This window comes from Sceloporus undulatus, chromosome 6 (assembly GCF_019175285.1).
Source record: "Sceloporus undulatus isolate JIND9_A2432 ecotype Alabama chromosome 6, SceUnd_v1.1, whole genome shotgun sequence".
NCBI lineage: Eukaryota > Metazoa > Chordata > Lepidosauria > Squamata > Phrynosomatidae > Sceloporus > Sceloporus undulatus.
Window position 1 is genome coordinate 146976866 of NC_056527.1, and position 12200 is coordinate 146989065.

General features: G+C 44.5%; 1 protein-coding gene across 3 annotated transcripts in view; it reads left to right on the plus strand.

Annotated features, from left to right (window-relative positions):
- The window catches only part of TCF12 (transcription factor 12), a 116854-nt gene that overhangs the window by 50905 nt on the left and 53749 nt on the right, over positions 1-12200 (plus strand). For all 3 annotated transcript variants that reach the window (XM_042471384.1, XM_042471383.1, XM_042471387.1), the window contains 3 exons: positions 4783-4847; positions 8449-8584; positions 8875-8927. In XM_042471384.1, coding sequence (XP_042327318.1) covers positions 4783-4847; positions 8449-8584; positions 8875-8927 — 254 coding nt within the window. The remainder of the gene's footprint in view (positions 1-4782; positions 4848-8448; positions 8585-8874; positions 8928-12200) is intronic.

A 12200-nucleotide genomic window follows, 5' to 3' on the forward strand; every position in this document is an offset into this window, starting at 1 on the left:
GGGCCAATTTAGGACCTGGAGAAGACTTTTTTTTTGGAAAGGAAGTGGACAGCAAATGCCTTTGCTCACTTCCTATTGTTAATAAAAGACCTAAGATGGCCCAGAAAGCCCCCAAAATGTAATGAAAATGCCCCCTGTGCCTGTGTCTATGAGCCATTGGCTACCAGTCTGCCAGGAAAGGGAAGAAGAGTTGTAGCCAGCAGCTGCAAATATGGGAAAGTCCTGCTCATCCTCCACATCAGATAGATGCACTGGACTTGATGGCTTCTTGATATCCTTCCAACTCAACAGGATTCTGGGATTATATACAGTAGTTTTATCAAAAAATTTTGAAGCCCATGTTTAGTGGGCAGCCATCCTTTGGACCTTTGTCCCTTTGTTGGGTTCTTCCCTCAGAGGGTTCTGGCACTGTTTTCCCATTTCTGTCTGTCTGACTGGTGTGGTCATCAGATCTGTTGTGTGTTGCCCCTACCAGTATAACAAACAGAAGCATTGCTCTTCTAACCTTCGGTGCTCAGGGTTTCCCTTTTGCAGTTTTCACTCATGGCTACTCTTTTTGGCAAGAACTCAACTTGCTCCCCAAAATCTTCTTCAGAGCACAATTGGGGGGGGGGGGGATGAAGAAATCACAGGCAGTGGTTTGTGGATTAAAAGGTACGCGTGTGTGTTTTTAGAAGAAACCCAGCAATTGGCTAGTGAATAACCAGATTTGGAAGAACTGCAGTCAGTTCACAGATGCTTCACCAAGAAAACAAAACTCTTCTTCATGGCAAATTTATTGGCTCTTTTGGTCATGTACTGGAAGTGAAACCATGGACTTCTGAACTGTCAAGCAAAATAAAACACCCTAGTTTATTTCTTTTGTAAAATCATCATATATAAAATTAGCCGACACAACAAAAAGGTCAGCAAAAGGAGGCTACACAGGCAACAATATGCTTACAACCGTGCTTATTAAGCTCTGTGAAAAATAATTGTACCTTAGTTCTGAGTTCCTATTCTGCATATATTTAGTAACTGCTTATAAACTGCCGCGTCCAGGAACCAGACCACCTGGGAGAAGAGCATAATTAAAATGATAATAGGCCCAATGCGAAGACAGGATATTTGCTCCTCATTTCCCAAAGGAAGGGCAGGCATTAACAGGAGCCTCCAAATGTAAACAACACAACAAATCTTTTGATATTCATCCATTGGGGCAGTTTTAAAGCTGCAACATTAACCAAAAATGAAAAGAAAGAATGACATCTCCACAATAGGAGTCACTTGCCTGTTTATAGTCCCATCCTTTCCTGCTGTTATAAATTTGGAAAATGTAGAGCCATACCAAGCATCGAAGAGGCCACTGCCTGGTACTTAAAGGTGCCCCAGGGGTTGCCGTTTTTGTTGGTTTCCTTCCCAGCTTTGCCTCAAGCAGCCCTTGGTTCCTTTGTTGTTAATTGTGTAACTGTGCGGCCCTATGAATGATAAGTCACCTTCTATCACCAACATCCCCGCTGGGGCCTTGCAGAGTCAGGCCGTGGCTTCCTTGAGAGGGTGTGCCTCTCTGTTATGTGGTCTTCCTTATTTCCTACTGCCTTCTATCTTACCAAGCATTGTGGTGTTTTCTAGTGAAAACTCAGAGTATGACAGTTTAATCATCCAGGCTTCTAGGGAGAGCTCCAGGACCCATTTATTTGTCTTTTTTTTTTTTTAAGTCCGTGGTATCCATAGAGGTCTTCCCCAACCACCACACCCAAAATGAGTTGATTCACAGCCTGGGGATCTGGCATTGCTTGATCCATATGTGGTAAAAGTCTTTGTTGTAGAATTTTCAGCATCACTTTGCTTGCCTGGGAAGTTAATACAGCAGTCCTGTGATCACTCCTATCTCTGGTGTTCCCTTTCTTGGGGACTGGAGTGTAAAGTTGGCCCTTTGAATCCATGTCATGTAATGTGTTCCCCTGCCGATCACAGAGCACCCCCATTCTTGTTTTGATTTTCCCTTTGATTTCTCAGATCTTGTGGAAGAGGGCTCTTGTTCTTCCTCTTTTGTTGCCACGTTCCCTTTTCCTTGGGAAGGGAGGAGAGAGCTACCTCTCTGCTGCCACTGCAGCCAAAAAAGGCCCCTGGAGCAGAGGAGAAGGGCTGAGGAGAAAACAACTGGGGCAGGCAACAGAAAGACAGAGTGCATCATTTCTCAGCTGGACAAAGCCAGCAGCAGCCTCACCCATATCTCCCTCATTGGTCTGTAGCCCTTTGGGTTGGGTTTTTTAAAATTACTTTTTTGATCACCTTAGTTTTTGTAAAGCAGCACATTTGTAAACTTTTTGGCACCATAGAGCATCTTGTTTCTTTGGGCTACTCCTTTGGCCACAGTCCTTTCGACAGTCACCAGCTGTGTTCACCGTTAAAAGGCATGTGACAATATACCTTTCCCATTTCTTGTTCCTTGACACTGGAGAAAATGGTAAAATGCTGGTAGCAAATGCCTTTGGCAAATGAATGTGGTGCTGGTCTTTTTCATTGTCAAAAGCTGAGTGAAAAGATTTGCCAAGAATGAGCACTTTCTAAAGGATAACTTATTGCAGAGCACAAAGACATAGCTGTGTTAGTCTGGAAAATCCGTATGCTAAGGGATCTTGTAGCACCTTTGAAACTAAGTGTGAAAGAAGATGCAGCATAAGCTTTTGTGGACAAAGGTGCTATAAAGATCCCTTTAGTTACTGCAGAACAGAAGTCTTAGTTCTGCTCAATTTATTCATGGTATTTGCATTTGACAGAGGACAATACACAACAATCTCATTGATAAATCAATTCATACCTTTTTAACTTTTGAGGTAACGCAGGCTGTCTGTTGTCTTTAAGATTTATTTTGGAATCAGTCAATGACTTGTGCAAATGGCTTGTGTTTTCTGATAGATGAGATGCCTTCTTTGACTTGCAGTTTCCATGGCACTAAAATACTTCAGCAGCTGCAATTTTCTTTTTGATGATAAATGCACTTGCAGCCTGAATAGTTTTTAAACTTGATCTGAACAGAGGTAGCATTTTCCTGAAGCAATTTTATTCTTTTAACAGCAAACTCTTCCGTCTCTTAAATTGAAGACCAAAGATAAAGTGAAAGGGTATTTTGGAATCTGTTTATCTGTGGGGCTTGCGCACTGTTGAGCTCTCCTTTGTCAGGTAACATTCAGGAGGAGGAAGGAGAGGAGAAGGCTGTTCCAACTGGCTCTCTTTCATCCCTGATGTTCACGTTCATTGGCCCTCTAGCTTTATGGTGATGGTGATGTCTGTCTGTCTTGTTACTCTCCATTTCTTGCCACCGCCATTGCTGCCAGGTCCCATGTGGGATTTTGGGATGCTGCAAAAGGTTTCCAGGAAAGCCAGTATCAGGGTGTGATAAGGCTTATTCTCACAGAGTGGTTGTGAGAATCAAATGAAGGGTGAGGCTCATGTGAGCTGCCTTGACCCTCTGGAAGGCAAGGCAGGATAGTAACCTAGTGGTAGTGAGGGGGCCGAGGAAAGGGGAGCTTGAGGGTCCAATGAAGGAGCCTGGTTGGGACTTGAGGGACCTGTGGCGGCCATTTCACCGGTCCTTGTAATTTGCTGTTGTGCAAATACTTGTTTTTAGCCAGCCTGCAATATTGCATACATTAGTAAAAGTTGTTTATCATTTGGTGTTAGACTTCTTATTTACAGGAGTGAAAATGCTGAGTTCGGTTAACTTGAACAGTGTGATTCATACTGCCTCAAACAATTTTGCATGCTAGGTATTTTATTTGCTTGGTCTCTGACAGTTGTTGGGGGGCAAATTGCTTGAGCAGAAAATTGTTAACCTTCTTTTGCGCTTTAACAATAATGCTCCTGCTTCCTGAGTAAGTGATAGTGAAATATGTGTCAGTCTTATTAACCTCACAGGAAACTTCAATTCAGTATTACAAGGAGAGGAGATTATCTTGGCCCTGTCTTCTGCATGTCTTGCAGTCTTGAGCAGCAATTTGTAAATAAGATTTACTTCCAGTATTGACACAGCAAAAATTACTTGTGAGACATCAGAGCTAGGACTTTTTCATTGCATATGATCAAGCCTGTCAAACCTTTCAAATATTTTTAAATTTCTTCATTTTCAATCATACTATGTAGATTAACTATGGCCGGAGTCGGCAAAGGACACACACACACACACACACACACACACCAGTGTCCATTGCATGTGCAGATGTCCTTTTTCAGGGACTATGGTGGTTGGTATTCCCTTCCTCCCCACCCTCCAGCACCCCAAGTCCTCCCCACTTAAAGTAAAGGCCTAAAGTTGCCCTGCACAACCATTGCAAACATGTTGGCAAGCAGACAGGATTGGCTGCATCCCCTGTAGCCAGGCGCACATTGATGACTTCAGCACTGAGATCCACCAGTGTTCTCTTTGGGGACTCAGTGCGTCTGTCATCGTTGTGCATCTGGCTATGTGGAGGGAGCTGGAAGCTTCTACAGCCCTGCTTGCCTGGCATGAACCACAGAAGGTCTGTGTCAGGTGGCATGAGGGGCTTTTCAGTGAGACTGGGGTGCTGGTGCTGGTGGTCGGTGGCTCAGAGTAGTGTAGATCTATAGGAGGACAGTGACGCCACACTGAGGGCATGTTGAATTGAGGCCAAGGTGTGTAACATCTGCTGCCTTTAGAGTACGAACTGCCAAGTATAAAACATTTGTGCTAACCTTCATATAGTCCAAAATCTTTAACTTATGAAGGCCTAAAACTGCCTGAAATGGAGATTCATTTTCCCTTTTAATTTTATTTCATAGGCAAGACGTCAGAAAGAAGTCCTTTTCCATTGTTTGGTCGAGACCCAGGACTCTCAGGCTGCCAGGTAAATGGTGCTGTTTAAAAACATTGCAATAGTCACTGGAACTTAGCTCTCTTAGCATATCTGTGGGGTATATTTTTGTGGCGCATCTGGGTTATGATACAACAGGCCCTGAGTCTTGAGTCCAACAGCTTTGGTTGGTTGAAGGATAGCTCAGCTCTTCCACAATTGAGGCGACATGTGCTAATCCTGCTCCTCAGGCTCTGCCCCTCCCTCCCCTTTCGGTGTCAGGTATACATTTTAGAGACCATTATAAGATCCATTCTGCAAGAACTGCACTGGCTTCCAATTTGCTTCCAAGCTCAATACAAAGCCCTAAGTGACTTGAGCCAAGATATCTGAAAGGTTACTTCCTCCCATATGAACCTGCCAGAAACTGGAGATCTTCAGTGGAGGGCTTGTTAGAGGATTTTAATGTGTTTTAAAATGTTATTATTTTTGTGCTGCATTAATTGATTTATATTTGTTTATCACCTTGGGACCCTTGTACATAAACTGTATGGCTGTCTTGTTTGGTTCTAATCTCACTTCATTCATTTTCATCCAGTCCGTCACTGTATTCATGGTTAGTGAAGATGCCTAATGGTGATTAAGGTCAATTTAGGGACTAAAGAAGAGGGAAGAGGCATTCAGGGACCAGTAGTCTGATTCTGAGTGGTGCTCGCCCTTAGCACCAGTCCTTTTGGCAGCCAGGAACTAATTGTTCCTTGACATCCTGGCATCACAGTAAGCCAGGACACGAAAGGTGGCCTGTTGCCTGACTGCTTCTGTCTGTGGCTGTTGGCTATCATGTCTCTCTCCCAATGAGCCAGAGAAAAGGCCTTGAGTTTATGGAAGGCTAGCAAGCTGGAGCAGCCAGCTTTGGGCAACACAGTAAGCAAGCCATGGAACCAAACTCTAGTTTCTTTAGCTTTTGCTGCTACAGACGGAAATTGTCAGGCAGCATTCGCCATCCTACTGCTGCTCATAGCCAAAGAATCTGAGTTCCTTAGCGTGTTGCTATATTCTAGGTCTGTGTGTGCTTTGTAGGCATTACAGTTTTTCAAACACACACACACAGAGCATATTTTTGCTCGAAGGATGCATGTTTCTGAATGTGGAGCTGACCCTGAAGTTAATCTGCAAAGACATCCTTGAGCGAAGAAGTGGGTAGCAGGTGTTGAGAATTAGCTTGAGGACAGACAGGGAACCATTCAGTGAGGAATGCTCATGAGCGTCTTAAGGAGAGAGCGTGACAAGACAAGTAGTCATTCTAACTAGTTTGGTTTCCTCTTTCCTCAAGTAAAATTGTGACTTTATTGCTTTTTTCTGTATTCATTTTATTTGTAGTTCTTTGTTAGGTCACATTATTGAAGCTGGCCAGTTTTGATTATCTTACTTTAAACAGCAAATAGGTGGCAGAAGCACATAAAAAGAAGCAAGTGCCTGCTTAATGCTGATAAAACTATCAGCATAAATGGGTGAGATGAGCATCAAATACCTGTTGGCTTAGAAGTTTTGGCTTTAGATATTGTGGAGTCACCCTCCTGCGGGGATATCCTAATACATTTTCTGCCTGTGACAGAGCTGCAAATGGGACCCAACCATTTTCTCCCATCACCAGATCCAGCTTTGGCCCCTCCACATTTGCTGTAGGTAGAGGCTCATGGTTGTTCATGAAAAGCTTGAACCACTCCAGACAAGGCTACTTTGGCCATTGGTCTTGATGCTTGTCAGCACTATGTCTGAAACCATCTGCTCTTGAAGGGAAACGTATAAAAAGTGGGGTTAGTAGTATATAAACCCAGCACAGCATTACTTCAGGGGACCCTATACCTCTGTTATTTAAACTGGCTGTACAAATATCCTTCACTGTTCTGATCAGCCAAAAAGAATACAGCTCGTGTCTAAGCCAAACTGATTGAAGTGCATGGTTTTGAAAGCACAGTGCTTGCAAACTTAGCTGATAACCTTGTTGTGGTGATGACTTGTTGGCAGCCTACACAGATCTGAAATGCATTTGTGAATTTTCCAGAGGTTACCTGCTCCTTTCTCAGGAGGAATGAAGACAAGCCCAACTGACTTGAGGCTGTAGGTTCCATGGGTTTCCAGTAGGACCCTTGCATTCTCCTCAGGATTATTATTATTATTAACCTTTATTTATAAAGCGCTGTAAATTTACACAGTGCTGTACATACAATATTTTTATTATTTAGAAATTGTCCGTATTTAAAATTGTCTTTTGACCCGTATCAAATGCCATTTCTTTGGAAAGGGAGGCGGGTTGGTGCCAGGGAGTTTCAAGTGTTCTCTGGTCTTGTATTGGTCAGCCAGTTTGGAGGGATTTCTGTGCCACAGATTTCTCTTTGGAAGGCTGAGGAGGGTTCATTATGGATTAGCTGGGGCAGCGTATTTGTGATGCTAAGAGAGGTAGTTTACAGCAGCGTGCACTTATTAATGGGGACAGTAATCCAGGCAGGGCTGGTCACTATTCCAGAAAGATAACCTGCCATTGATTATTCCCGAGTAATTGGATGGAAGTTTAGCAGATGAGGTTTCGGCTTGCTAGAAGACTTCAATTCAGTCTCTGTGTATCATGTTGGTGAACTGATCTTTGTGAAGAGACCTCAAGCAGTTGGTTAAGAGCGAACCTGGTATTGATAATATCAAGCTTTGTTGCTGCTGTCATTTTCACCCTTGGGATGGGAGCCGTCCATCTCCATCTGATGCCCTCAGGGCAGGATAGATCTTGATATTGCTTTTCAGTTGGTTCTGCTAGGTAGAAAAATCAATAAGATGAGTTAATTACATCCCTATTGATTTTAATCCAATGCAAACAATAGTAGTTCAAATAAATATCAGTGGAAGTTTTCAAGAGTCAGCATTAATATAGAAAACTAAGTAACTCAGTTTTTGGGTAAGGTCCTGACACAAGCTGCCTGGCTCCATTCAGAATCTGGGGAGCTGTCTGGGGGCTGGGTTGGTTTTTTGGGGATCTTTCTGAATTTTGGTCTGCGCCTGCCTCCCTTGGGCCCTGAGACCAGCAGGAGAGAGGCCAGTCTCTGGCAACTTCTCTGGGGCCCCAATCGGTAATGCTGCTTTCCACCACCACACGCCATTGCCAGCTGTTGTGGGTGTCTTTAACTTACTGCATTCATAGAAGTACAGTGGACCCTTGTTATATGCTGGGGTTTAGTTCCAAGATCCCCCGTGGATCACAAAATCCGTGTATGCTCAAGTCCCATTAAATACCATGACATAGCAAAATGGTGTCCCTTATAGAAAGTGGAAAATCAAGGTTTGACATTTGAAATTTATACTTTTTTGGAACATTTTCAAACCATGGATGCTTGAATCGGTGTATAAAAAATCAGTGTCTAAGAAGGACCGACTACCACATTCAGGACTGCAAGCACGGAGGCAGCAAAGGCCATCTGACTTACAGCTAAGGCCCCTTTGGATCAGTGGGGAGAGGAGCAGACAGCCATGGGTTGATTCACTGGGAATTCTTCATTGCCTCCTGCAGCATTATCATCTTTAGTGGTGAGTGTTTATGCTGCCTGTTGGGACTCAGTTTTGGGCAGATCAAGACTTTATGTCGCTGTTCTATTGTTCTGTTTTGCAGCCCAGTTTGCTTCGGTCAGATATTGGGCTTGGAAGTCCAGGGCCAGTCTCATCCTCAGGAAAAGCTGGAACACCATATTACACATTTTCAACCACAAACCCACGGCGGAGACCACTTCATGATTCATCGACTCTTGGTGAGAAATACATGCTGCGTTGACACTCACTGCTGCTCCTTTCCCCACATAGCACACTTTTATAAGCTTGAGGCCTGCTTTATTCAGGGCAATGACAAGTTATTCCCCCCAAGGAAATAGATAACAGAATATAAAGAGCGCTGGGGAGTGGGGGGATCTATGACAAGACTTCTAGTCTTCTGAAGTCCCTTTGCAGTGCTTTGCTCATTTTGTTAGTGTTGTGTTATTTTTGCCACTTACCCTGCTTCCCATCACTAAGGCTGCCATACTGTTGGTTTTTTTATGTACAGATACTCTGCAGACAAAGAAAGTAAGAAAGGTGCCCCCTGGCTTGCCTTCTTCTGTAAGTATTTTCTAATTTAGTAGGTAAAACTGAATTGCCTGCCTAATTAGTCTGATTGCCACAGTATTGTTAACTTGTATTGGCTGTAAAGAGTAAAACTGATGTGGAGATGGGCAACTGGTGGATTACGGCTCCAGAATTGCCAGTCAATGTGGGTAGTAGTCAGGTTTATGGGAGCTGGAGTAAAAAACCCCAAAACATACCAAAACATCTGGGGGGCACCCGATTCCCTCCCCCTGTGATGGACAGCAAGGCTGGTTCAGGCCAGCTTGACATGAGGCCTGCCAGGCATTTAATACTTTATTTATACATATTTATGAATGGCTTAGGTCTGAGGTTTTTAAAGTGGTATATACATTAATAATAAAACAATACATTAAATTTAAAAACCTTTTTGCAAATACATTTTATCTTGCCCATTAAATAGATGGTATGTTGGAGTCCGTAAGAAAGACCTGGCAGAAGCAGCGTATTATGGATGTAACTGCCTTCCTTTTACCAGTTGATTTATGGTGGCCCCATGAATTTTTTTGTAGGCATATTTTCCTTAGGCAAGAAATCCTCAGGAGTGGTTTTGCCTGTTCCTTCCTCTGAAATTCCCAAGATCACATGGGATCTGGTGTCTTGAGAGCATTTAGGCCTTCCTTTCAGTTATTTCTCCTACTCAAGAATTCAGAAACTGCCATTTTAGAAACTGCCGTGTCTCCAGCCCTTTACCATCTTATTGTAGAAGTTTGCAAAGTGGGGATTGGAGTGGGAAAGTGCTCTCAGCAGTGTCTGGGTTGCTTGCCTGTTTTTCTGGAGAAGATAGGTGACAGTTAGGAGTGAGTCAGTCTTGCCAGCTGTGTAGCACACACCTAACCTCTATCAGGTCTCCCTTATTGTGTGATTTGTGGTGAGGAGAAACAAAACATCGTGTGCTTTTGCTGCCAAAGTCTGTGGGGAGGAAGAGGGGGAGCAGAGATGAGGAAAGACTCTGGAGAAAATGGATAACCCAACAGAGAAATGGAAGGTGCAGGGAAAGCCGTAAGGAAGGGAAGAAAGAGATAGCAGAAGATGAAGTGCTGTTGAGAGATTCCTGCAGAGAAGGGTGGGATGGGGAAAGAGGAGATGCCAGCTGGGGACCCCTGGGAGAGAGGGTCCCATGCAGGGCCAAGAATAGAAAGAGGGGAGACCAAACACCGTGGGGAGGCAGTCTCTTCCCTGCAGCAGAGGAGCACAGGACCAGCCATCAGCCCAACAGGAGGGTCTCCATCCTGTGACAAAATGCTCCGCTGCTCCAAGCGAAGACTCGCAAGTGGCCAGCGGAGCAGGTGTGTCCGTGATCTTGCCGTGCTTTTGTTGCGTGTTTGTAAAGCTCTGACAGCAGTGGCTATCCATAGGCTGTTGGTTGCTTCGGCCTCCTATTTCCTGTCATGCTCATTCCCCTCCTGGGAAGGGAGGAAGGCCAGGGACTCTCTCCCGTTCATGTCTTCTGATGTTTAATTAGTCATTATGTTGCCGAACAGGAGGACAGGCAGAGATTAATAGCTGAGAATGCTAGAAATTTACATTGGTAATAATCCCAGTGGAGCTGAAGACATTAAGATTCAGGGGAGATGTTCAGCTCAGCTTGCCTCAATAGGACTGGAGTTATTAATTTGCACCAATCACCAAGTCAGATGTTCCTTCTGAAGCCCTGGTGGGTTTTCAAGCTTTCATTAAGCCGTTTCTAACTTGAGCGGAGGAGCATCAGGAAGGCTTTCAAGTGATCAGTTTGCTGATCCCTTGTGCTCAAAAAGGTGTCCTTTGAGAATAAAGAGGTTTGATGAGAAAGGTTCGGAGGGGCTTGGTGGGAGTATCTTAGACAACTGTAGTAATCTAATGCTGGGGGTTTGAGTCTCTCATTCACAGTAAAGTAGGGAAATGGTTTTTATAAAGGAGAACCGACATTCAAGATAGTGCCAAAGGAAGGCAGGATCCTCCCTTCTTCTTTTTCAGAGCAAACAAGGAAGGAGGGGGGAATGCAAAGCATGCTTCTTTGTTGTGTAAATGGAGTTGTGGGGCTTTTATTCAGTAGCGCTGCTGCTGCTGCTTAGCACATGGCGCAGGTGCATTTGGATGAGTCATAACGCAGAACCTGCAGCATGAATAGAAAGACCGTGCAAAGGCAGGCAGGCGGCTGGGGCTGCAGAGGCAGGAGCAAAGCAGGCGAGCGATTGAGCGAGTGATCGAAATGGGCCCAGCTTTTCCCTCTGGTGGCCCAGGGTCTGGAGTGGAGCTCGGGCCCAGATTTATTTGCCCCCTCCCTTGCATTGCACAAAAGGACTGCACCCCAGCTCCATGCTTTCACTCTCCACATTCTTCCAGTTGCAGATCTGGTAGATATGAGGCAGCCTGCTTCATTCATAATACTTGCATTCTTCTCACCCTGACCACTCATTACATTAAATACATTAAATAAATGAACATAGACAAGACATAAAAGCAAGTGATAGTGATTATGTGTAAAAAGCAGTCATCTCCTCTTCACAGACAGTCCTGCTTTGCAGTTGTTTGTTATTGTTTCTGGTGTGGCTGGGTGTCTCTAGCATAATTCAGAGCTATTCACAGGGCTGGCCCTACGCTGCTGCTCCATTGGCTGCCTGCCCCTGGAAGGTTTCCAGGAAGGAAAGGAACAGTTGTTGCCAACATATTGGGGGGAAAATATTGCCAGTACTTCACATCAGATAACCCAAGAAGCACTTGGTGTAAAGGTGTAATTTAACATAATCCTAGCTCTGGAAGGCACCTCATGTGCCACCGAGTCCAACCCCCTGCTCAGTGTAGGATCTCCAGCAAAAACATCCCCAGCAGTTAGCCGTCCATCCTCTTTTTGGAGATGCCCAGAGAAGGAGATCCCTGTCACACCTCTAGGCAATGGTTTCCGTTTCTGAACCGCTCTCACCATGAAGACACTCCTTCTAATGTTCCTTCTAAATCTACTCTCCTGTGATATTAGACCGTTAGACCTGGGGCTATTTTATGGGGCAGCCAAGAACAGGCCTGTCCCCATCTCTCTGTGGCAACCCTTTTTCAAGAAGGCCACCATGTCACCCCTCTGTCTTCTCTTCCCCAAACTGAACATGACCAGCTCCTTCAACCTTTCCTCATAGGTTTTGCTCTCCATACCTCTCATCATCCTTGTTGCCCTTCTCTGAACCTGTTCCAATTTGTCTCTATCCTTCTTAAAATGAGCCACCCAGGACTCCAAGTGAGGCCTAACTTGCACATGTTTCTCTCTTGAGTGTACAT